Below are 25,303 nucleotides of genomic sequence, written 5' to 3' on the forward strand. Positions count from 1 at the left end.
TAGTACTTTTAATCCAACAAGAGGGATTTCTCCTTCCAGTACGTTTCTACCTTTCCATGTGCCTTTCCGCCTCAGAGGTGCCTGAATCAAATTCAATTCTTCTCCCTCAATTTTGGCCCATAATCTTTCATCTTTTTCATACACTTTTCGGTTTAAGTCGTGAAGTACCTGGGACAATTCGTGTTCTGCAATTAGTTTACTGAATTCTTCTGGGCTCAGGTTTCCCTCTCTCTGGGGTTTCTGCAGGGGCTTTTGCCCCTGGCTTGGTTTAGAATATTGAGGAGCTGGCTGTCTGGGTGCATTTGGGTGCTTCTAGGTCTCAGGTCATACCTTTGTTGAGGTCCAGGGGGGTCTGAGCGAGCCCTTTGGGGCGTTTTTTCCCCACTGGGTGCGCACTCCTTTTCTCTCTTCTGCCTTTCGTGTCTTGCCCTAGCATCATACATGAGCTCTTGGACCACTTGGTCTTCCTCTATGAACATCATTCTTGTGGCTACTTCTATGCCATCTTTCACTCCTGATAAGACTTTCCTCATCAGGTTTCGGGCTCTTGGGCCTGCTTTGCCTTTCATCCTTTCATAGGCGGTGGCTGCTGTCATGTTCCCATTACTGATCCCTCTTATGGTAGCATCCACTAGGGCTTGCTCTCTGTCTTCCCCTGGTGCCATTACCAGCCCTTCTATTACTTGTAGGGCGGTTTGGCCAGGAAGAACAGGGATTCCAGTGGCTTTTGTTAGCCAAACACCGGAGCCTGGTGTGCTTAAGGCTGAGTGAGACACGCTCTCCGTTAGCCTTTCACAGTACTCAACTATGTGCTCCTTGTCCCTTCTGCAAGGGGCTAGGCTATCGAGGAGTTTAATGTCCTTGCTGTGCTAGGGGTTGCCGGTACCTCTGGTAGGTCCCGGCCTGCATCTCTCAGGGCTGCCTGTTCTCCCCTTCACCTTTCTTTTTCCTGACTGTGGGATCATTTGGTTTAGCAGGCAATTCTTTCCCTCATCACATCGTACATGGTTCCCATGTATGCCTCTTTGAATGTTTTGGTTAACCCATCCGACCATGTCACTGTTCTGTAATTGGGAGCTCTGGAGACCATTGCCCCCTCACCGAACATCATTTCCTCGAACCCGAGAATGGGGTTCCTCTGTTCCTCTGGCTCTGAGCAGTCTTGCTGCCACCCCAGCCAGTCCACATCTCCCACTGCCCTTCCGTCCCCTGTGCATGCCCTTGTTTCCCCTCCCAGGAATGGGGGAAGAAGCGGGTCCACAGTGTGGGGATCCCAGCCTTTTGCCGTCCAGTACTTGGGTCTACACACCCTCTTATAACCATCCGGTTTCGGTGTGGACTGGGCCACAGGTCCCCTTGTCCCTTGTGCGGCTTTAGGCCGTCGCCTTCGGAGAGGGGGATTGAGGGACAGGTCGTTCAGGGGTCAGAACCTGACCGTGCGGGTTAGCAGTGGTGCTGGTGTTCGGGTTCTCCATGGTCCGGTCATGGCTGGTCTGAACCTGCCTCTCGGCTCTGGTTCTTCCTTTTCTTCTGAGGAAGAGTCAAAGTCCTCCCTTGGCCATACCGAGATTATTAGATCTCCCCTTTCAATGGGTGGCGTGTTTCTCCTGCGCTGCCCTCAGGGTTTTCCTTCTCCCTTGGAAAAACCAGTGGTTTGTGCTGCCTCCCCGATCCCCTTGCTCCATCTTGGGGTCTGGCCTCTTGCTCCGTTTCTCTGGAGCTAGGAGTATCATACAGGTCATCACCCTCGGAGCTTTGTGGATTCGGGGGTGGGAGAGTGGTGTTCAGGATCTCGTCCCTTAGCTTCCCCGCTAGGTCGGGATCGAGGATTACCGTATTGATTTCTCTCAGGCTGGCAGCCTTTTGGGAATCATTGACTGCCTGAACGATGGCATCCCTTAGGGATTTGGCGGAGATTGCGGGGTCATGGTGGAAGATCCCGCAACCCAGTAGGGTCATGGTCAGGCTGGGAGTTACCCATCCTGTTGCATGCATCCTTTGATGGGTACGGATCACGTTGGCCGTGGTGAGGAATAACAGTTTGTGTTCCTGTCTCCTCGCAGTGGATTATTCTGGCGTATTCCGGCTGCCAATTGCCAGATGGGGTTATCAGATTTTCAGTGATTGGTACCCTTTGGTTGTCAAACCCTAGTCCCAGTGCTTGGCTCATAGCGTCCATTGTTGGACCCATTGGCCTTCTGACCACTACTGCCACTCCACCTTCATGGGACATTACCTGGTTTGCAGGATTTACCACCATCCCCCCTTGTATTGGGGGTTCAAATTCCTCCAGGTCGCCTACCCAGATTCTCAGGGTCACTCCTTGCCCTATCACCATGGTCAGGATTTGGGTTTGTTGCTGAGCTCTAGGCGGGCGCGGGGAGCCCCTTCCTGGGGCTAGCATTTCCCTTTTGCCCCCTTTGAGGGGGACTGGGTCCATGGCCTCCCGCTGTCCGTTGTGGACTGTTTGGTGCTGGAGGGTGCAGGCCCCCATCCTTCTCCTCATGAGGCAGCTCATTCATGGCCCCTCTTTGATCTACCAGATCTGGTATTGTATCTGTGGAGTTAGCGCGGTTCAGACCTCTTTGGCTCAGTCTTTATTATTCTTATTCTCTGTTCCTGTTCCTTGTGGTCCCTTCCATGTTTTATCACTCTTGGTTTCTTCTCACCAGTGATCCCGGGCACCTAAGGGGTGGGAACTTGATAGGGCTACTCTATCAGATACAACCTATTAGTTTCTCTATCAGATACAGTCTATTATTTGTCTTGAACGGTTACACTTGTAACCTAAATTACAAGTCACGCTGCCTTGTTCGCGTAAAGGTTTACATAGGACTGGGCGATAAAACGCTAACGATATCCATCGCGAGAGAACTTAAACTCAATATAAATATAATACATACTCGATAGAAAGGTTGATAGAAATCATTGCTTGGTTGGTTAAGTAGCACCTCTACACAGCGGAGAGAAAGCCTTGGAACAAAGTTAGGTTACACCAAAGACCTGTGAAAAAAGCGCTGGCGCTCTCTCTTCATTATTTCCTATGGAAAAGTTACGACCCAAAACGGGTACCTCACCTCCTTTTAGCACTGTTTAACACTTAGCGCCGTGAGCTCTGGACCTGTTCTCAAGTTTAAACTATTTCAACTTTGTCTGAAGCACACTGTTCATCAATGTCACTTCAGAGTTCTACCAACCAATGAGGATGAAGCAGGGTTTGGACCAAGAGCCGGCATCCTGCTGTTTTGTAGCTAACGTTAGCTAGGCTAATGTTTATCATAGCAACAACACCTGGAGACGTCTTCTCATCTCCCCGCTCCAGCGCTCCCCTGGCGCTGCCAAAGCGCTCAGCACCAGTGCTTCAAGCGCAGCCCTGCCTCGCATTGCGGTGTTGCTGTAAATCCTACACATGCTTTCTGTTTTGGTTGCTGAGGTTGAGAAGAGTGGTGGAAGGAAGGCAAAGAAAGAAATGAGTGTAGCCTACCGTCGGAGAGAGGTTCGAGCATCGGCTCAGAATGAATCTTTGTAAATCATGTGAGTTGGCAGATTTCAGGCATTCAATATCTTAAAGGAGTAGTTCACCCAAAAATGAAAATTCTGTCATTATCTACTCACCCCCATGCCAGCTGAAACTCAGGTGAAGTTTGTTAGTCCATACAGTGTCCTGAGCTCCACAGTGGAACGGCGTAGAAGCCTTCTCCAAAACAATTGAAGTTGCTGGGGACCTGACTTAACTTGACGGTTAAAAAAATAACGGAAAATAACCATAAAATGGCTCCATGCAGCTCGTCCAGCATAATGAAAGTCTCCGGAAGCCAAACGATCCCAAAGTGACTTGAAAAGGCCGACATTTACACCATTATTTAGCTGAAATCACCACTCTAGCTGTTGCCTTCTAAATAAAAGCACAAGATTTGAAAATAGGTAGAAATACTGTTTTAAACCAATTACTTTGTATTTTATCGTCAAATCCAACAAATCCAATAAGTGAGCACCCATATTAATGTTTAATGCCAAAATAATAATGAAAAATGCCATAAAATGTGCCATTTTTAACTATAAATGCTGCATGTATTACACTGTGCAGAATACATACAGAACAGAGACTTAAGTGGACATCAAATATTAATATGGGTGCGGACTTATTGAATTTGATGATTTCAGCTAAATCATGATGTAAATGTCGGTCTTTTCAAGTCACTTTGGGATTGTTTGTTTATATTGTGGGATCGTTTGTTTATATCGTGATATATATCAATATCAACTGAAAAAATTAAGGCTGAGTGAGACACGCTCTCCGTTAGCCTTAAAAAATTATATTGTGATAAAGATGTTTGCCATATCGCCCAGCCCTAGGTTTACAGCTCAACTGATCTGATAGTAATTTTACTGCCTCACACACGGGGCACCATGTAGTTCCTTACTCCCCCTAGGGTGTCCTGAATTACCATTCAGCGGTGGAGGCTTACTATGCCTAGGCCTCGCTTACAATAACCTCCTCCTAGCCTCACTCGTCCCTAAGGCCCTTGGTTTAGTATGGGCGGGAGTCCATTTCCTTCAGGTCACTAACCCAACCATAGCCCTTTAAGATCTGAGGCTGTAAAGGGATATTCCCTGATTTCCCCCAAGGGAGAAGGTTAGTAGTTTCCTCTAGAATCTTTATTCCTGACCTACTCCTATTACCTCTACTCTAAGGCCTTGTTCAGACTGCTAGCCCAAATCAAATTTTTGGCATGTCCAGATTGGAGTCGTATTGATTTTATCAAGTCTGAACAGCAAAAAAACGATTTTTGCAAATCAGATTTAAGCCACATTTGTATGTAGTTTGAAATGCGATTCAAATCGTTTTTCTACAGATGTGTCTCAGTCTGACGCTCTAGCCGCTCAGAACGGTTTTCAAACTGTCATTAACGTCACTCACAGCGCAACACATGCCGTTGGCGTCACATCCAGAGCGCCAGAAACAAAAATGGAGAACGTAAACAACAGCCCTTACCGTCGAGGATGTTGTCTGCTGTGACGAGGAATTCTGTACCGCGACTAGATCGTCCTGTGGTGCGGAGGCAAAGATGGTACATCTCCATTCTGCATTTGCAGCTTTTTGTTTTGGTTTCGTATCTGAAAAACGTGGCGTCAGTTTCCGTACGTACACACGCCGACGTCGTTACCACGGCAACCAATGCAGATAGCTTAACGGTGCCTGAAAACACAAATCCGACCTGATTGCTTGCAAATAACAGTGTGGACAGTCAGAACTAAAGATCAGATTTGAGAAACAAATTGGATTTGCCTGCAGTCTGAACAAAGCCTAAGTGACCAACCAAGTTATACAGGCTTCCCTGGTGAGAGCAGAATGGGAAGTAAAAATCTGAACGCTACAAACTCGTCCAGCTGCATCTGATCTTGGTGAGTAGTTTATATTCTGGTTTTCATGACGGTCAAGTGCCAAATAACCCCTATGTTAAAACTAAGTGGAATATTGCTTTAAATGTTTCCATACAGTGTGAGGACACATTCATCAGTCAAGTCCTGTATACTGGGTTCATCATAGCTATCACCAGTGAAAATCTGGGATTGACAGGCCTAGATACAGACAACAAACAACAGCCAATCTTGAAAAGGGAAGATGTTTGAATGACATCACCAATAAACAGGAAATCAGCCTTGGACAGGAAATTCTCAATGAGCTGTAACACATCAACGCGAATTTGGGATGAATAAAAATAAACAATGGAAAAACAGCCAATCAGGAAAGGGGGAGGGGCTTAAATGACATCAATCAATAGGATACTCACTCCTCAATCTGGCGAGCCACCTCTTATGTCAATGCGAAATCGGGATCAATAGAACCAGCACAAAATGTTTTAAATTTGTGGGACGGATCGTCAGACCGACCAATACTAGCTGCTGGACACAGCTAAAAAAAACACTTACTGTCAATTTCAAAACGGCACTAGTCCAGATTTTGCTGTAAAGCTGCAGCATCTTCTCAGTGTAAACAGGAAGTGTTGCTGCAGTTGAGTAGAGCGTCTCATTCCCATTAACTGAGACGCTGTAGATTCTCCCTGTTTGTCCAAATTAAATTCTGCTGGTGAGGAAATCTCCGCTCCCTCCTCCCTCATTTATGTTACTAAATTTCTGGGTGATGAAGTCCTCCAAACTTTCAAAAAGCCGTTATCCCTTCCTGTCAGCTGCGGCCGCAAAAGTGTGAAATGCATAGTGCAGCTTTAAAGGATGGAAATATTACAAGAGCAAGTGACAAGCACCAATCTGCGTTTGGTCGAGGGAAAGACAAATCTGATTTTAATGTTTATCTATCAGTGAATGTGATTTCTTTAACACTGGAACACAGTGGGAATGTGCGGAAATGCATGTCGGATTTCCCACAGGTTGACAGTGTTTAGGATTAATGACTTGTCCTTAGCTACAGTGCGAGTGTTGTGTCCAGTTGAATCCCGCAGGTGATCAGAAGTGCACTGCACTCATGTTAACTTTCTGAGTGCTCAGTGCACTGTTAGAAATCTCCCATTAAAAAATATCAAGTTACTGTTTACAAATCCCGTTACTAACACAGGAGAGTTTGGAGCAAATTGTGGAATTTTAAGTTTCACTTTTGTTTTGTGACTGTGTTGGATTGAGTACAGTGCTGCTGGTCTGTGCATCGCCAAATGACATGATGTGATGTGACATCAGGCGTTAGAGATCGATTTAGATCAATTTCTATACACTGACCAACTTTAGATTTTGTGGCGGTGCCACAGATGAGCCTCTGTATGGGAAACACTGACACTGTCAGAAACACTGTCTGAGATGTCACTTAAGATATTATGTTTGACGGACAGACGGACCACCTCAGTAACACAGAGAACTGGAGAACAAGGTGATGAAAATTGGCTTCGGGCTGCACGGATGTACTGACACAGAGGGGTAGATGGGTAACCTCTACCCCTCTGTCTCAATACATCCATATCAGTGGTGAAAGCCAAAACTGAGGGTGGCATTACAGTCTAAAATCTGAACAGATGGAACAAGCCACAAGACCTTGAGACCAAGCTGCTGTTGCCACGGTTACCTGCAGACTCCCAGGGGGCCACTGGGGTTAATTGCTCCTTGTTAGCCAGGCTGTGGTCCTCGTTAACGGGGCTGAGCTCGTTCGGCTCCGGGGAGGGGCATTGGGAGGGGGAGGGAGGAGGGCTGGGCTCAGGGGACGGGGTGGGGCTCCTCCTGCGGGGGCTGGTCATCGCGGTGACGCCCGTTGCCATAGTGACGTGCAGGAAGCGAGGGTCCTGGGGGATGTCTCTCTCTCTCTGGCTGTACCTCTCTGAACGCAGACCTGCAGGAAGAGTTTGAGTTTACAGACAACTCTGACTTTCAGTTTACATTCTGGTCATTTCTTCCAATGAGGTCAGCAGTACAAGCTTCAATTCCTAGATCAGCAACATTACAAGGGTCAGAGGTCACAGTACAGTCAACAGATAGACAAATATTACTGTGAACCCAGAATGATCATGGAAGAGAAGAAGAGAAATAAAAGCTGAGGAAAATATTACTGTGAATCCAGAATGATCATGGAAGAGAAGAAGAGAAATAAAAGCTGAGGAGGAAAGGTAGAAGGGACACCAGATCTCAGGGTTCCTACATAATTTCTTACACCTTTATGTCTTTCCTGAATGTGAAAAAAAAAGATGTTTTGTGTTCAGTATGATGTACAGATTCAAATCATTGCAAATGTCTAATATCAGTCACTTTTTCACTGATGACTACAGTTTTGACTAAGCTTTGGCTAAGGATATAGTGGAAAAAAAGTCTGCAAGCGACTCTTTGTTCAGAATATTACATTTTAAAAATACTCGTCTTCAACCAGAATATTTCATTTAAAAAAATTTAATTTTTCAGGGTGTCCCAGTGGCTCAACTGGTAGAGCGCATGGGAAAACTGTAAAACAAAACTAGCAGCATGCGCTCTACCAGTCTGTGTTGGGCAAAGATGAGTATTTTTAAAATGCAATCATCTGAACAAAGAGTCGCCTGCAAACTTTTTCAAGAATGAACTGTCAGCAGTAAAACTGCAGGATAAATACATGAAGGACTTCTACAATGGCATTTCATTTAAATGATACTTCTTGGTGTGGATGCTGAAGAGTCAGGGAGGCAGACAGACCTGTGATGGGGATGAGCACCCATGGGATCTCCCCCTCCCCCTCCTCCTCCTCGTCTCCTCCTGCTGTCCTCCCCAGCGCCCCCCCTCCCCCTCCTCCTCCGGTTGCTGCTCCTCGGGGAGCCGGCTCCCCACTGTGGGAGCCGGGGCTGAATCCCTCCAAACTGCTGATGCTGCCCGCCGCCTGCTCCTACTCACACACACACACACACACACACACACACACACACACACACACACACACACACACACACACACACACACACACACACACACACACACACACACACACACACACACACACACACACACACAGAGTATGTCAGCCTTACCTGCTCCATTTAAAGTCTATGTCAGGGTTAGAAAGTCTTCATGTAAACATTGTTGTCAATCAATACCAATGACTCAGCAATTACTTGGCCATTTTCTAGCTTTCAAAACTCATTTTCCCACAGTGTTTGGGAACAACAGCAGCTATGAAGGTTAAACAGCCTTGTCCTCAGGCCAAAAAATCAAGAGGTGTGACCAAGTCAACTTTGCTAGAGTCCCTCGTCAGTCTCAAGTTTTGAGGCACAAGTCTCAAGTCAAGTCCCAAGTCTAAATGTAGATTACCAAGTCAAGTCAGAACAAATCAAGATTCCAGTATCAATTTAATATCTTAAAGAAACTAAATATCTAGGACTTTTCAATGCAATATGGTTTTAATAGGATAAAAACTTGGTAAGAGCATCATGAGTTTGACTTCTATAATCAGTTTCAACTTCAATAAATTCAATCATTCCATACAAATTCAGAAAACAGAATTTAAATTCAGTCGTCCGCTGGAACAAATCTCATCACTTTCAATCTAAGTCATTTACACAAACACAAGATCTCAAGTCAAGACTTTAGAAACCTTTTCAAGTCATCAAAGTACAAGTCAGAGTCAAGTCCCAAGTCACCAGAACCCAAGTCAAGTCAAGTCTCAAGTCTTCTCTTCATGCATCAAGTCAAGTCTCAAGCAGTTAAAACTGTGACTCAAGCCTAAGTCATGTGACTCGAGTCGAGGGCAGGGGGGCTGTAATGCTCACAAACATGGACACAAACATGTAACAGTTTGATTGACAGCCGTACCTCCAGCTCCTCCTGCTTCCTCAGGTCGATGTCACAGTTGGTGGGCAGGCCCAGCTTGGTGGCCAGCCTATCAAATGGCCAGGATTCACTTTGCCCATCCTCCTGCTCCTCAGGCAGGCTGTGATTGGCCGTTCCCATGGCAGTCTGGTTGAGGTCTTGTCATCAAGCAGAGAAATGTAAAATATTAATTTTAAAGATGTTTTTCATTACCTTTATAGATAGAGAGTTTTAATAGAATTATTAGAGCTGGTGGATATGGTTGAAATCAATATCACAAAAATCATAAGGACTTTTTTCGATATCGATATATATCACAATATGACTCACGTATGCAAAATCACGTTAAATAATCAAATGAATGTTCATGGCATTGAACTGAATGGTAATTTTAGATGTGATGTCAAACAAAACTAACATTTTCAAATAATATTCCTTAAAATGTTTCACACCTATTTTGTCAGAGTTTTTAAATAAAATGTGTTTGTCCTCATCAGTTCAGACAGCAGGATTGTGAGTCACATCACAAAATCACCATTTCATCACCATATGATTCCACTGAAAGACCATAAACCAGAATATTGAATTATCGGCCAGCTCTAATATTATTTCTAATGATTTCATGATCTCCGATGAGAAGCTCAGTCTGTATCCAGTCACCTGTCAGCAGGCTGAGAAGTTTGGCAGCTGCCTCCGATCCGTCCTTCCTCAGATCCACGTCCTTCAAACCCACCGAGCCAATCATAGATGAAAGAGAGCACAGGGAGGCGGGGCCTTGGTTGCCCTCAGCTAAGAGACAGAAGGAGAGAAGAAGATTGCAGGATCAACGACTAAACGAGTCAAGGATCTCTCTGCAAACAGGGAAGTGACACTGCTGACTGTCCTGTGCGCTGCTGAACAGCAGTGAAACTCAGATGTGAGAGAAACTTGAACTCAGAACAAAATCTCTCATGCTCACTTCCTGTTAGGCTTTGGCCGATATCATGATATTTCAGGAATATCGCGGTATTTTCTGCTGTATCGAATATCAAAGCTTCCCAGATCCCTACAACTTTTATTGAAAGAATACAGGAACGTACGTAAGGAGTGCCTGCTAGCTAGCTATGTTAGCTCATCCGAAGAATGTAACGTCATGAAAGGCAAAACCGAAGCAGAGAAAAAGGACAGGATTGACCATTATATAGCCTAGATGCAATCGCTCAGAATTAGGGCTGAAAGGATTAGTCGACCTGACTGACCAGCAGACTCCTCAGTTAGCAGAAGTGTTGACAGAAAGCGTCCTCCTCCTGCTCCTCAAAGACTGGAGAGCTCAATAAAGATTTGAATTTTGAGCTGCTTGATTCATTTGTATTTTGTCATGACTATTGTCACTAAGAAAATAATCGTTACATTAATCGATTAATCGAAAAATTAGTCAACAGATTAATCGATTACCAAAATAATCGTTAGTCGCAGCCCTAGTCAGAATAGAGCAACCCATTAACCAAGTTACTCAACGGCGGGTTGGATATGTTTGTGTTACTCCTTCATTTGTAGGAATCCTGTTGAGACACCGATGAGCCCACAGCTTCCCCTGCTCACCTCGTCCCTCCTCCTGCGACGCTCTCCTCAGGTACTTCAGCGTCCTCTCTGCCATCTCCTGCTCCTGCTTCCTCTTCCTCCCTCGCGCCTCCTGCCCTCCTCCTCCTCCTCCTCCCTCCTTCCCCACCTCCCTCTCAGCGTTCCTCTTACAGGCCAGAACCAGGTCGATCAGCTGCTGCGCCTGAACGACAAACAAACTCAGGTCCGAGCTTCAAGAAGACGCTGTCCTGTTGTCCTGCGCCGTGTGTTAGTATGTGCTGTGCTAGCCTGACAAAAGGTGCTAATTATGAATAACTGACTTGCTATGGTGATGTGTGGCGGTCATGAGTATGAATATTCAATATCAGTGCAAATGTCTTTATCAGTCTTGAGTATTTTCACTGATGTCTAAGGTTTTGACTAATCTCTGACTAAGGACATAGTGGGGAAAAAAGTCTGCAGGCGACTCGTTGTCCAGACTGTTACATTTTAAAAATACCCATCTTTGACCAGAGCATTTCATTTTTAAAAATGTCATTTTTAATTTGTCAAGACAATTTAATTTTAGAATACTGATGAGTATTTTTAAAAATACTCATCTTTATCCAGAGTATAGAATTTGAAAAATGAAATACTTTTGGTCAAAGATGAATATTTTTTAAACAGTCATCTTTGCCCGGTTTTCATTTTTCTTTTTTCTTTATGCAGACAAAAATAATCATGTTTGCCCAGGCTATTAAATTTCAGAAATATTAATCTTTAACCAAACTATTTCATTTTTTAAAAAAGTATTTTTTCTTTTTTCATTTCTAAATATAGTCATCTTTGTCCGGACAATTAAATTTAAAAAATAGTCATGTTTGTCCAGAGTACTTAATTGTTTTAAATAGCCATCTTTGTCCAGACGATTCCATATTTAAAGAATATGCTGCCTTGTTCTTAACATGAGGCGTTCACCTTCTGGTTGCCGGCCGGCTCCTCTCCAGCGCCGCTCCTCTCCTTCCTCTGCTCCCCCCGGCCCCTCCCCCCCCGGTCCTGCGGCTCCTCAGGGCCGCAGTGCGCCTCCACCATCTGCTTGGCCCGGGCCACCGACAGCAGGTAGAGGGCGGGGCTGTACAGGTAGGAGCGCAGGTAGCCGTCCATATTGAGCCGGTGGTGTTTGGGAGCAGGGAACAGCTTCCCCCGCTCGTCCAGCTTGGAGTCGTACTCACCCATGGGGTAGAGCCGCACCTGGAGCACACACACACAGAAAAGTTTTAATGCTGCAAAGAAATGATGAATGTCAGCAGCACTAAGACAATACATGCATAACGCAACAGTGTTATAAGCATGTACTGTATATATTTGGGATGTGACCGCTCAACCACTGCTATGAAGATAAGAAAGCCCTTGTGTGATTTTTAATGTGCTGTATAGTTCGTCCATATTTGAAATAAGTGTTTTGTGTAACACTTTAATGTGCCATCCTCTGGGTTCAATGTACCATGCTGACTTTAACATGTTTTGATTATATTTTTTACCCAGAACAAATTCAAATCAAATAAACATTAACTTCACTACAGCTTGTAGGTAACGTTTCCTGTAGTTCGTTCTTACTCCTAACGAAGCGCACCACAGTTCTGTTGAAGAGGATGGAGAGGACCGGCCAGCAGAGTTTTAATGCCAACTCTACTGCTGCTGCTTTCTCTATTTTCGCTGTGGTTGTTGTTGTAGTAAACTATCAGCTGCCTACGTAGTGTAAAACCCTACCTTCTCTTCACTGTAATTGGTCGGGTCACAAATATGTGGAAATTTGTGACATTTTCATATAAATAAATGTGCATTTTGCTATTCTGTATCACTGACTGCTCCAACACAGCAGTGATCCAACCATATCCAGTTCATAAAGCTTTTCCACTGTCTGTTCTAAACAGCCGGTGTCTGTTAGCTCTTTCCTGCCGCACAGGAAGTGATGCGTTTTACGTTTCCCGTTTGTTTGGAATCAACAGAGGAAGAAGAACTGGGTAGTTAGCATGAGCAGCGATAGCCACCATGACTGAACAGACAGAGAGAAGAGAAACTCAAACTGCATCAACAGAAAATCCAAGCTCCGCCCACACTGTTTGATTGACAGGTGATCTGTGGGAAGAGCAGTGCAGAAACACCACAGCGATGCGGCTGAATAACTGAAGAGGTGGATGGAGGCGCAGCAGCAGAGGGGGCGTGGCTCACCTGGCCCTGGCCCTGGCTCCGCCCGCTCAGGTAGTCGCGGGCCTGCAGCTCCACGCCGGCCGACAGCTCGGCGGGGGGGCTGGCGCGGGCCTTGACCAGCGCGTGGTGCAGCGCCGGGAGGAAGAGGCTCAGTCGCGGCATCACCGTGCACACAGAGGCATCATGGGAAGAAGCAGCGCATCTGGACGCTACAGGAAGAACAAGAGGAAAACCACTAATATCCATACTTGTATTACAGCAGTATACATTTCATAATTTATATCTGTGTCGTATATGTATGTTGTATGTATACGTATGTTTAACAAAAATTCGACCCATAAATGCCATTAAAGCTGCAATAAGCGATTTTCCAACCACTAGAGGGTGACAGAAATTGCAACACATTTGTAAATAAACCACAGCAAAGGTGCTGCACTACGGAGGCCCCTATGGACAAACTGTGCATAAAGGCTAACAGCTAAGCTAACCGTACTTACAGAGAAGTGTCACCGGTTACCAGTCTCACTGACAGATCTTTCTCCTGCTGAAGGTTACATGTCCCACACTGACAAGTGAAGAGGCAGGTAGCAAGTTTACTAGTTTAAACAAGTTTACTCGCTCGCTTTCCACCATTACAATATTTTTTTTCAGGAATGGGAGGGTGAGCGCCACTCTTAAACAGCGAGGGAGGAGACAAGTTTTAAAAACATGAAAAGCTGCTGAATGGAGCGGGAGGAGCTTTGAGTCGGTCCGAGTTTTGACAACAAGCTTTAGAAAAGCTGGACACAGCTGGATATTGGTTTATATCATTATGTCTCAATGAAATCTCCACATAGCAACATTAGTTTCAGGATTGGTTAGAAGGTCTGATGTCTCTTATTGCAGGTTTAACTGATATACTTTCCACTTCTGAAGACAAGCTTTGAAGGTCATGCAGTTACTGATGCAGGCAGTGTTACAGTGTTGCATCAAAAACAACATGAAACAGCAACATATTTAATATCTGTATTATAGGAAGGACAACAGGACCTTGACATTTAGAATTTAAGTCTCTCTGGTTTTGGCTTTGAGACTGCTACTGAATTTGAACAGTTCTTCTCCAAAACACACTGTATATATATACACACAACTACACCTACATATACACTACCATTCAACAGTTTGGACCCACCGGATTGAATGTACAATGTCTTTCATTCTCTTAAAGCCGTATCGATCTAAAGGCTTATGCTTAGATGCTTGAAATAAGTTTCTTAGACATATATAAATAGTGAAGTTGATCCTATGTATGAATTTCTTTCCAAAGCCTTAGCCTTTCCATCAAGGCAAAGGGCGGCTACGAATCTAAATATAAGATAGTTTTGATTTGTTTAACACTTTTTTGGTCACTGTATAATTCCATTTGTTTTATTTCATAGTTCTGATGAAAAATTGTACAAATAAAGAAAAATGTGGTGTGTCCAAACTTTTGACTGGTAGGGTATACTGTCCGTCAAAAGTTTGGGGACACCTTGCCTTTTCTAATTTTTCAAAGTGCTTCTTTTTTCATTGATTTTTCAATAAAGAAGTAAGAAAAAAATGCCTGCAATGCATTTGCAGGCATAAAATATCTATTTCCTAATACTTTGGATCTATTTCTTCAACACTCAGCTTCATGTTCATCAAAGTGTCTCTTTGGTGTGAAGAGAAAGTTTTTCATGGCAGAGCGTCTCTGACTGTTGGCATGAAGGAAGTGTGAGCAGCAGTTCAGCTGCTGAGGAGTTTTTTTCCCACGGCGCGCCATGCGGCCGAGGGCAGAAAGTGGCTAATTCAGGTCACTCAGGCACTCAGGGACAGTTTGCATGGAGCCTGCGCTTCGTCAGATGGCCTCTAGAGGGCGCACCGCTTGTTTGATGAGCGTATAGTTTAATTGTTTTAGTGTTATCATCACAAATATTTGCATGTATGAGTTTTTCCCAAACTAACATAAACCGACAAAGAAAACATGCTGATTTATTAAACATTTTTAAACGCTAGGTGTCACCAAACTTTTGATGAGCGGTGTAGATTTTGAAACAAAACCATTAGTTGTCAGTATGTCTCTACACCAAGCTCACCAACTCTACTTCCTGAGCATTTGTCATACTTTGAAATTCAAGCCAGTCTGATTCTGAAACAATACTGAATGTTCACTAATCCAGACGCAGGGTGTTTAATGCTGTAAAAAGGCTGCTTGCTGTACAGTCTGTGGTTAGAATGGAACACTGCATGGATAACTTGAAAAATGTGGTATTGATCCCCCCCCACCCCCACCCCCCTTCACAGCAGTCTGGACCCACTCACTGAATTTGGCCACATCTCTGGTCTCTGGGAAGACAAACAAGGCCTGCAGACATCTCTTCCATCCATCTGTTCTCTCTGGAAATACATCATCATCAGCACCACCATCAGGTATCATTATTATGCAATGATATATTAGTAGTATACTTTTGTAAACTTTACACTTCTATTACCACTATTTCTAATAATCATAATGCCAAACATTTCTTAATGGTGCTTTGTGCAAAATTTTAACCATCAATATATATCAGTGTTAAACTGTACTGCCTTGGTCTCACTGGTCTGTAAACCAATGAGTCCAGTAGTATTGTTAATGCTAGTGTTTCTCCAAATTAAGACTACGTTTCCCATCAGCCCTGGTGCATCCAGACATGTTGATCCTCTTCAGGGAGGGTTGGAAGTGATTTCTCCATCTTCCTTTCCCTCCTTCCACCATCTGCTGCCAGAAACTCTGAAAGCTTTAGCTCCGTTTGCTCTGGAAGAACAGAACCTCTTCCTGTTTTGTGCCGTAAAGCGATCCAGCAGATTTCCCTCCAGATCCACCAGGTGGAGAAACAATGGAGGATGCAGAGTAGAGGCTGAGAGAGGCTGACAGGCTTCTCAGTGATCGTCTTGTTTGTTCTGTGCTAATATAATGTAAAGTACTTATAATGTTCTAATGATTTATTGATGGTAAAATGGTACACAGAAAAACTTTAGAAAGTCTTTTAGAATTATTATTAAACACATCCCATGTTGGAGAATCATACCAGTTTATAAACCATTATATACTGATATAATTTACCAACGTGTTCCATCTCGTGGTGTGATGTCATACCAGGGGGCGTGGCCATATGAACACTGGACAGCAGGAAGAGGAAGCCTCTGTCAGCCAGCGGAGTCACCAGAACCTGCAGGGACAAGAGACGACGTCAGGCTGCTGGCACCGAGCTTCTGCTTCGACTGTCACACAGTATGTCTCGTCTTATAGTTAACATTTGATTTTGTTTGGGAAGTTAAATTACATCTAACAAACAAAGTGCTCTATAAATAAAGTTTATCTTTATTATTATGCTTATTTTACTGTCACACAGTTCATCTTGCTGGCACTAGATATGAGGACCTGATTTGTCCTGTAAGCAGAGTATCAGTCCTGCTTTGTGTCTGTCTTGTTATCCAGGTCAAACTCTGCTGTATTCTGCTAAATAAAGAGCTGCTCAGTCTAAACACAGCAGTCAGACACGAACAGCCAGAACTCCAGTCATAAATAGACTGATCATGTTAAAGTAAGCAGAACCCACCACTCTCTTGGTCTCCAGTTCCTGCAGCAGTGTGGTCAGTCCGCTCCCTGTCCGACTCCTGTCAGTCACCTCCAGAAGACTGCAGTGCTGGCCGTTCTTCACAACTACACACGCACGCACACACACACACACACACACACACACACACACACACACACACACACACACACACACACACACTGGTATTTACATTTTAGTTGTTAGGTGCTGCTCTTATCCAGAGTCTTCCACTGAGGTCAACAGCAGAGTAAAGCTCTAACTCCTTGATCATCAACATCATAAGCAACTAACAGTAAAGAGGTCAAAGGTCAGAGGTCACTGCCTCCTAAGACTAGGCTTGGGCTTATTAATGGCCGAGAAATTTGATGTAATTCAGAAAAGAACAAACAAAAAAAAACCCCAAAAAAACAAGGAATTTGATAGAATTTAGAAGAAATAAAATACCCCCCAAATAAATAAATAAAAAAGTTTTTTTTTTAAATAACAATAAAAAATTATATTAATAATAAATAAAAATTATAAATAAAAAAACGCAAATGTCAATAATATTGTATATCACAATATTTTGTCAGGGCAGTATCGCAACATAAAATTTGGGATTTTGCCCAGGCCTACCTAAAACCCTAAAAGAATTTAATTAGTCTGGCTTTCAGTGGAGAGTTTTAGTGTCCCATGATGCTCTAAATGTTTCAGAGTCTTTTCCACCCTGACAAGAAGAAGATTCCAGGGGAAACACTGCTTGTATTTCTTTGGCATGAAAACAATCAAATTTAAAGACGCTGAATATTGGCATAAAACAATGTCAGGTCATGTTGGAGGTTCCTTTAACCTCACCTTCATGGCTGCCGGCGTACAGGTTCCAGGAGAACAGGGTGGGGGGGAGCAGCCTGGTCACATGGTCAAGCCTCATCAGCCAACCAACTTCCAGCTTCTCAGGTCTGGAGGAGAGGCGTGGTTGGATAGGAGAATGAACACAGACAGGCGGGACCGATCAAATCAAACGGGATTTAAAGACGCACTAGTTAACTCGCGTATCATTTTCACCGCCGACCGAACCTCAGCCAAAACCAGGTCTGATAATATGTATTACTCTAATCAATGATCAACTTCTAGATTAAATTTGAAGATAAGAAAATAGGATCTAGGCTCAGAAGTCTGCAGAATACAAGTCAGAAATATAAACTGGACGGATTAAAAGTGGTAGAACAGAAACAACAAACCAAAGAGCTGGGATGAGCGGTTTGTTTCTGCTCCTCTAGTGCCACTGCTGAGGAAAACTAACGAATCGTACATGGCCTTACTTAAAGGGTCTATGTGTAATTTCTGGTCCAGTGCTGGCCTCTATCGTTTAGTGTTGTCATGACAACAACACTCTGCCCTCGGCATGAGTGACCACACTTTGGAGGGAATTTACATTAATGTGAAGTTTGCTATATAATATTAATACTATGCTGCATTTTTTTTGAGCTACATGCATTACTAGAATTGTTACATAAAATAGACACAAATGAATTATTTTTAATATATTTTATTTAATTTGTTGTAAATGATTCAACATCACCATAGCAACCTATCATCATGTGTGGTTTGGTTTGTCGTCCCGTTTATCAACACTAAGCAGGTTTCAATCCGTCAGTTTTGGGGAAAAATAGGAAGACGCATTTGTTAGCTGGGCAAGCGTGTGTCCAAACTTTTGACTGGTGGTGTATAATAAACCATTATAAAACCAGCTGATGTCACAAATGTATGTGTTGATGGTACAGTTAAGCTCACAGGGTTTCAACAGCAGAGAGGTTTGGTCAGAACTCACAGTCTGTAGGGAAGGAAGGGAGGAGAGAAGGAGCGGAGGGAGAGCTGGAAGAGCAGCTGGTCGCCTTTCACCAGATCTCCTGTCCACACCGTGTACTGAGCGCGCTCTGAGAGAGAGAGAGAGAGAGAGAGAGAGAGAGAGAGAGAGAGAGAGAGAGAGAGAGAGAGAGAGAGAGAGAGAGAGAGAGAGAGAGAGAGAGAGAGAGAGAGAGAGAGGGAGAGAGAGAGAGAGAGAGATACACACACAAAAATGTAATTCTGTCTGTGCCAAATATGCACAATTAAAGCTGCAATATGCAACTTACTTACATTATAAAAAATAAATAAACAAATAAATAAACTAATAAACAAATAGGATATATTCAACATTAGTAAACAGAATTTTATGAAGCAAATTTACGGTTGGTGTGATTACACAGAAAACACAGGAGCAGTGCTTACCTTTACCTCCCTCTGATGATTGGCTGTTCAACCTGCCAATCAAACAGAGCACAGAGTGGACTGGTTAACACTAGATTGAGGTTCTAACTGCTATTAGATTTCCAGTGCCTGGCTTTCACCCAGCCCTACCAAACTGAAGCCTGGTCGGGTCAAAGCACGTCCATGTGGAGTTCTGTCAACTAGCTAGAGCAACTCTCCTGTAAATCTCCTTCACAGGATGTAAGACAAAACACTATGCATCTATTCTGAAAAACAATTTACCTGAAGTTCAACCAATATCTCTAATCTAGAGGATGAGCCTTTCCATTTCCTCTCCCTTCCCTGGTCAGTCTGCCGCTCTTCCCATTGGCTTGTTTAATGTGTTAGTCTCTGTATATTTTGTTCATTGTGATTATTCATTGTTTTTGTATGTCTTGCAGCAAGCCAGAATTTCTCACTGGGGACAATACAGAGTTGAACTTTGACCTTCCGTATCCCCATACCTGAGCGGGGCCAGGGGTTTGCTGGGAAGTGGCGAGTCTTTTCCTTTAAACTGGAAGGAGACGGCGACGTAGGGACAAACCTGGCGGGGCCGCTGCCGCAATTCATCGAACGAATACTCATAGAAGTATTGCTGAAAAAACAAAATGACAGGAAAAAACAGTGTTTATTCATAGTATTCTCAGTGTTTCCCCTAGGAAACGCGCGCAGAGCCCATGTTGCCAGGACCCGTATTTGCACACACCAGCAGTGAAATAACTTAAAAGTACTTTAGAATTGTTGCAGATAAGTTTATTCATGTTCATCGAGCCGTGTGTGTGATAGTTTACAGGAGCTTTTGACACCAGGACTCTGGAGGCCCAGATATAGTTGTAATAAATGTCAAAGAATGAAATGCCTCAACACAGGTGGGGGGTTTGGGAAGAAAATTTGATGTTATTTGCATTTTCACATCATTTTGGACCTCACAATATTTATAAAAAAACAACACAGGTTGTTGTTCTTCACAGTACACTCAGACATTAGCAAGAAGAAAAGTGAAACAAATATGCTCACTGATGAAGTAAGCACTATGTCCTGAAGTAATCCTAATTCAGAACAGGATTAGAATTGATTTATATTTTAAATATAACTAAATATTGTTTCCAGAGCAGCAACAGTAATGTTTACAACAGCAAAGTCACTATATAAACTCAATAATATCTCACTGGAAACAAAAATAACAAATAAATAATATTTCTGACATGAAAATACTGAGTGAAGTTTAGAAAGAAAGAAGAACACAGACATCAGTCAGTATCAGTCTTTCCCTCTGCTGCTGATGTGATTCACTGCCTGCAGATACGGCTGCTTTGTCTCAGCCTGTAGTAAGTTTACAAGAATTTGACAAATTTTAAGCTATGTGGCAAACTAAGCTAAACAGTTCGGCTACATACAGACAGCTTTCGTTTTAGCTTGTTCGTAACAATTCGCTATTCAGCGTGCTGTGGTTGTGTAAAACATACCAGCGGTGGATGGGAGACTGCGGGCAAAGCAGTTGAAAATATCACTTTTCTACTTTTCTACATGTTTATGCTTGTTGAACAGGTGGTTTGATAAAGTACTCTTATTGGCTTTTCACTCGCGAAGGCTTTACTGCACTTACAGTAACGAACATAGTTGTCCTCAACTCGAGTAACATGTTATCTTTCACTTCACCTGGTTCACTGTCCCCACCGCGGCCTCTCTGCTACTGTCCGCTCCGCGTGTGTGTGTGTGTGTGTGTGTGTGTGTGTGTGTGTGTGTGTGTGTGCGGAGAAGCTGAGCCCCGCCCTCGGTCAAACACCGACACAGGGAGCAGAGGAGAGGACAGAGAGGAGAGGACAGAGAGGAGAGGCTGCAGCAATGACACCAATTCCCATTCGCCCACCACTAGCTCCAGTCAGCTGCTTGAAGCAGAGAAAGTGCGCGTGGTTTGCATTCGTCGTGATTATTATGTACAATGTGAAATTTCAGCAATGGCGTTCATCATTTAGCAGCGGCGCTGCGCCGCCGTTGAAAGCATATAGGGGAAACACTGATTCTGTTACATCACCACACGGCCATCTTGGTAGGAAAATAACAGGTGATTATGATAAATTAACAGGTGATTACAATCAAGTGACAAACACAGCCAATGAGCTGTGTGTATTCAAGCGCCATATTGGTAGGAAATGCATGTGACATCATGGGAATACTATGAATAGCCGTGCTTAGTCTGCTCTGCACAGACCTGCCCCTACAGCCACACCATGCAACAAGACCACAACCACCACCACAACCGCTTTAAACACTAAAATAATTGTTATTGTTAATTTTGAAGATAATGTAACTTTCTGAATAAAAAACATTTTATTCTCCAAGCATGATAAATGAAGAATAAAACCAATTCAGCGTTCTCTTTAATGATACATGCATGGAGAGAAGAAGATCAGAAGTACTGATACAGTTCTCTGCCCATGAGTTACTTATATGGACCCGGCCACACAAGCAGGCGCGGCGGCAAGGGGGCGCTTGGGGGCGCTTGAGCTACTCCTGGAAAGAGCCAAGCTCCCCCTAAGCACTGTGGTGTGATTGGTTGCTCTGTTCATTACGTATCGGAGAGAGTTTTGTTGTGAGAGTCAAAGAGATTAGGATAATTTAGCTATAGGTGCTCAATTAAGTTGCTTAGCTGTGGACTGTGGTGTGTCAAGATAGACCGATTTGTCATTTCTTTAAAACGAGGAAGGGTGAACGTGAAAAAATGCATAATGGCAAGGTGGTGAGGCCTATATCGCTATGGAGGAAGAGGAAGGTGATGGGGGAAGAGGGACCCAAAGCCTAGAGAGGGGATTGAGGAAAATTCTCCAACTGAAAATGAAAGTGTGGGGGAAACCTGTACGCTATCCCTGCAAGCAATCCCACCACTGGCCCCGTGGATTTAAGTCAAGGTGAAGGACCAAGGCGTCCTCAACTAAAGTTGTACCCCACTCGACCATTTGGCTCTCAGCAAAGTCACGGCAGATGCAGCTTTCTGTTACGCATGTTGGCATGAACAAGCTATGGAAGCTGTGGATCGGACATTGACAGTGTGATTGACCGCTTTGCTGTGAACCACAAAAATACAAAAACATTTTTTTGGTTGTCGATTTTAAGTGACTAGATATTATCAGCAATGAGTGGGCCAATCATAACAGTGTGATCATGTGAGAAGTACCATCTACACAGTGAGTTTCCTCAGTTGCTTGCTTTTGGACCATTGGCAATGAGTCGAGTCAGAGCTCGATTTAGTTGCTCCGCCCTTGCAACTACTGAAGCTGTCCAGCACAGTCCACTACAGTCCTGTCAGTGCTGTGCCGTCTGTACAGGCTGGTTGTTGTGTAGCAAAACTGGCTGTTATGTAGCGCTGTCTATATGAATGGTTCTATTGCTTTTTATTATAGCACATACTGTATGATGAATGGATGTGCCTGTGTATGTGGCACCGTTTGTTTACATGACTAATACAGTGATTCATTTGTCTGATATAGCACATTTTTAAATCTTTTGTGTAACTTCTGACTATATAAACACTTGATTTGCTGTTTAAAACTGTGCATAGCTGCATAGCCTTGTGTCTAACTGGACTCGGTGTTATATCATATACAGTCTAATAGGCATAGGTCTAAATACACAGTCAGTCTTCAGCTCATTGAAGCGCGCGCATGCATATAATATTGGGTTGGGGATTTGGCTCCCAATGGAGAAACAGTGGCCCTCCTTGTGTAGCCTAATTCACACCCTAGTCTATTGTATTGTTTAGGGCTGTCCCGAATACCATTTTTGGGGCTTCGAATCTTCAGTGAGAATTACCCGCAAATATTCGAAGCTTCGACGGGGGGGGGGGGGGGGGGGGGCAGCATAGGAAAGCCCTATGTTCCACAGACTTTTCTGGCAAATATACATTGATGTGGGCGGAGATAATCGGCCTTTTCCGGACGTGTTTGGACGTGTGTGCAGGTGCACGGAGATTCCCGGTGAGTGTACAGAGATATCTGGTAATTTGCGACAGTATACGGGAGTGAGCTGACATTTAACGAGGCGTGTACAGTGACAGAAATCTCCGGTACACAAAAGTTGTGCGTTCTCTGGGAATTACGGACGTGTGGCGGCCCGAATATCTCCTGGCACGTCGCCAGACATGTCCGGATACAGTGCGTTTCCGTACGCGTGTACAGAGATGTACAGGATGGAAACGTAACTTTTCGTCCAATGAATAAAAAAAATAAAAATAAAAAAACGCAGCATTCGAATACTGATTTGGACGTCGATTACCATGGCAACGGTAGAAGCTTCGAAGCTTCAAAGCATTCCGGTCAGCCCTAGTATTGTTATTATTATTTTTTATATTATTTAGAAAAAAGTTAGTACCTGCTGTTAATTAAGCTCCCCAGCCACAATTATCTGCAGCCACTACTGCACACAAGGCCAAACATTTCCTAGACAAAGTGTCTCCTCGATAAGGCAGAATAAAGATGACATCGCTATTGCAGGAATGAACAGCAGCGTCTCAACATCACACCACTGCCTCAGGAACGCATGGCACCTGTCCTTCTAATTATCAAATTACACGTGGACACATGAAGGAAGAAAGCAGTTATTCTAGCCTACATAGAGACATACCATGCAACTTTTTCTCCACAATAAATGTACAGAAATCTGTCAGTTTTTGGTATATTCCTGTACAATTATTCATCGCAGAGATGTTTTCCCTGTGTGTGTGTGTGTGTGTGTGTGTGTGTGTGTGCGTTCACCTGTGTGAGCTCGAAGGCGCGGTAGGAGGTGAGCGAGGTGACCTTGCTGGCGTTCTTGGAGAGGTGGCAGTCGAAGCGAGGCGTTGGGTCTAGAAGGTTCTTGGACATGTTGTCATAGATGCTCTTCACTTTCCCCTGCACAGAGAACACATCAGCATCACTTCTACTACTGCAAATAATATTAATGCAGATATTTTTTGTCAGCATCTTTCAGCCCTAACGTAAACTGACGCCACTTGACGCGTATTTGGGGTTGAAAAGGGTCTCCGCTTAGGTGTGGTGTACCTGCCCAAAAATCTCAACTTCGCTCTGATTCTTCTCTTCACTCTGATTGGCTGATCATAGGGGCGATCCTGACGTGTGTTGTTGACGAGAGCCGCCCACTTCCGTCAACAACAACATGCTGGGCGCACATCAACACAGAAGTATAAAAACGTAAATGTAAGCGCCGCCACGTTCTTTACATTTGTTACGTTTACGTTATGTTTGGCCATGAAATGTCTATCCGTCCTCAACCACCCCAGGAACACCCCTGAGCAAGGCACATCACGCAACTTCAACACATCCACAACTCCGCGGCTCGTCTGCTCACTCACTCCCGTACCCGGGACCACATCACCCCTGTCCAGGGTTCAGACACTTTTTCACCAATGATTTTCAATGACTTTTCCATGACTTCTCCACAACCTTTAACTTAATTTCCATGACCAAAAGAAATGACTTCTCTGCGGTACCACTGAAAATTGTGTACTGTAACACTGTTTAAGTAAAATTAGGTCTGCATTTCAAACATATGGTGCCTCTCTAGAACAAATAAACACCAGACAGACACACCTAGATACATTTTGTCATATTTTAAATCCAATACCAGTTTAAAATTTTTGTCAACGTCTCAAAAGATAAATCAAAAATGCCATCACATTTTCTATCAGAGAGAGCATGAGAAAAAGAGAGAATGAAAGAGAGAGAGACAGACGAAGAGAATGAATGAGAAAGACAGAGAGAAATAGTGCATTGGGGTAGGAATGCCAGTGTTAACTACTGATTCCCCAGCTCACAGAACACTTTCTCTCACCGCAGACAAATCTTGCTGCAATCTGGCTGTCCGGGAACTTGAACGAGTGCGAATTCATAATTTTTAATGCCCATAGTATCTCAGCTTTGATGTATTACGGCAGCGTATTGATGCCACAGTGGGAAAAAAAAAAAATCAGCTCAGTATCTCGTTATAACGAGAAACCTTTCTCGTTACAACAAGATATTTTCAAGTTATAATGACATCTTTTCTCGTTATTACGACATACCAATTTATCTCATTATAACGAGAAAGGTTTCTCGTTATAACAAGATACCAAGAAACTCTCAAATGTTATTGGAAAAAGATCTATAGCCTAATGAGAAAACAGCCTATGGACATCGGAGAAATTGAGAAAGGCTCGTTTACACGATTTAACTCAACAACAATCAGACAGGGGGGCTTCATGTTGCATGGATCCATACCATAAACACATATGAGCACGCACGCACGCACGCACGCACACGTACATGCACACACACACACACACACACACACACACACAGTAATCTCTTACACACACAGTCACACAAGAAATCAGTATGGTGTTAAGTCTACAACATATAATGGGATGCTGGATGGTACAAGCTCCA

General features: G+C 43.8%; 1 protein-coding gene across 1 annotated transcript in view; it reads right to left on the reverse strand.

Moving 5' to 3' along the window:
• LOC139931512 (protein TASOR-like) overlaps positions 1-25,303 on the reverse strand; it is a 66,078-nt gene that overhangs the window by 30,182 nt on the left and 10,593 nt on the right. The window contains exons 6-20 of the mRNA XM_078283624.1: positions 23,636-23,770; positions 19,349-19,479; positions 18,867-18,898; positions 18,427-18,532; positions 17,451-17,554; positions 16,617-16,720; positions 16,154-16,226; positions 15,340-15,414; positions 13,039-13,226; positions 11,785-12,057; positions 10,849-11,029; positions 9,928-10,056; positions 9,271-9,425; positions 8,161-8,347; positions 7,073-7,333 (exon numbers count right to left, since the gene is read on the reverse strand). Of these exons, the coding sequence (XP_078139750.1) occupies positions 7,073-7,333; positions 8,161-8,347; positions 9,271-9,425; positions 9,928-10,056; positions 10,849-11,029; positions 11,785-12,057; positions 13,039-13,226; positions 15,340-15,414; positions 16,154-16,226; positions 16,617-16,720; positions 17,451-17,554; positions 18,427-18,532; positions 18,867-18,898; positions 19,349-19,479; positions 23,636-23,770 (2,134 nt within the window). The remainder of the gene's footprint in view (positions 1-7,072; positions 7,334-8,160; positions 8,348-9,270; positions 9,426-9,927; positions 10,057-10,848; positions 11,030-11,784; positions 12,058-13,038; positions 13,227-15,339; positions 15,415-16,153; positions 16,227-16,616; positions 16,721-17,450; positions 17,555-18,426; positions 18,533-18,866; positions 18,899-19,348; positions 19,480-23,635; positions 23,771-25,303) is intronic.

The sequence above is a fragment of the Centroberyx gerrardi genome, chromosome 5 (assembly GCF_048128805.1).
Source record: "Centroberyx gerrardi isolate f3 chromosome 5, fCenGer3.hap1.cur.20231027, whole genome shotgun sequence".
NCBI classification, from domain to species: domain Eukaryota; kingdom Metazoa; phylum Chordata; class Actinopteri; order Beryciformes; family Berycidae; genus Centroberyx; species Centroberyx gerrardi.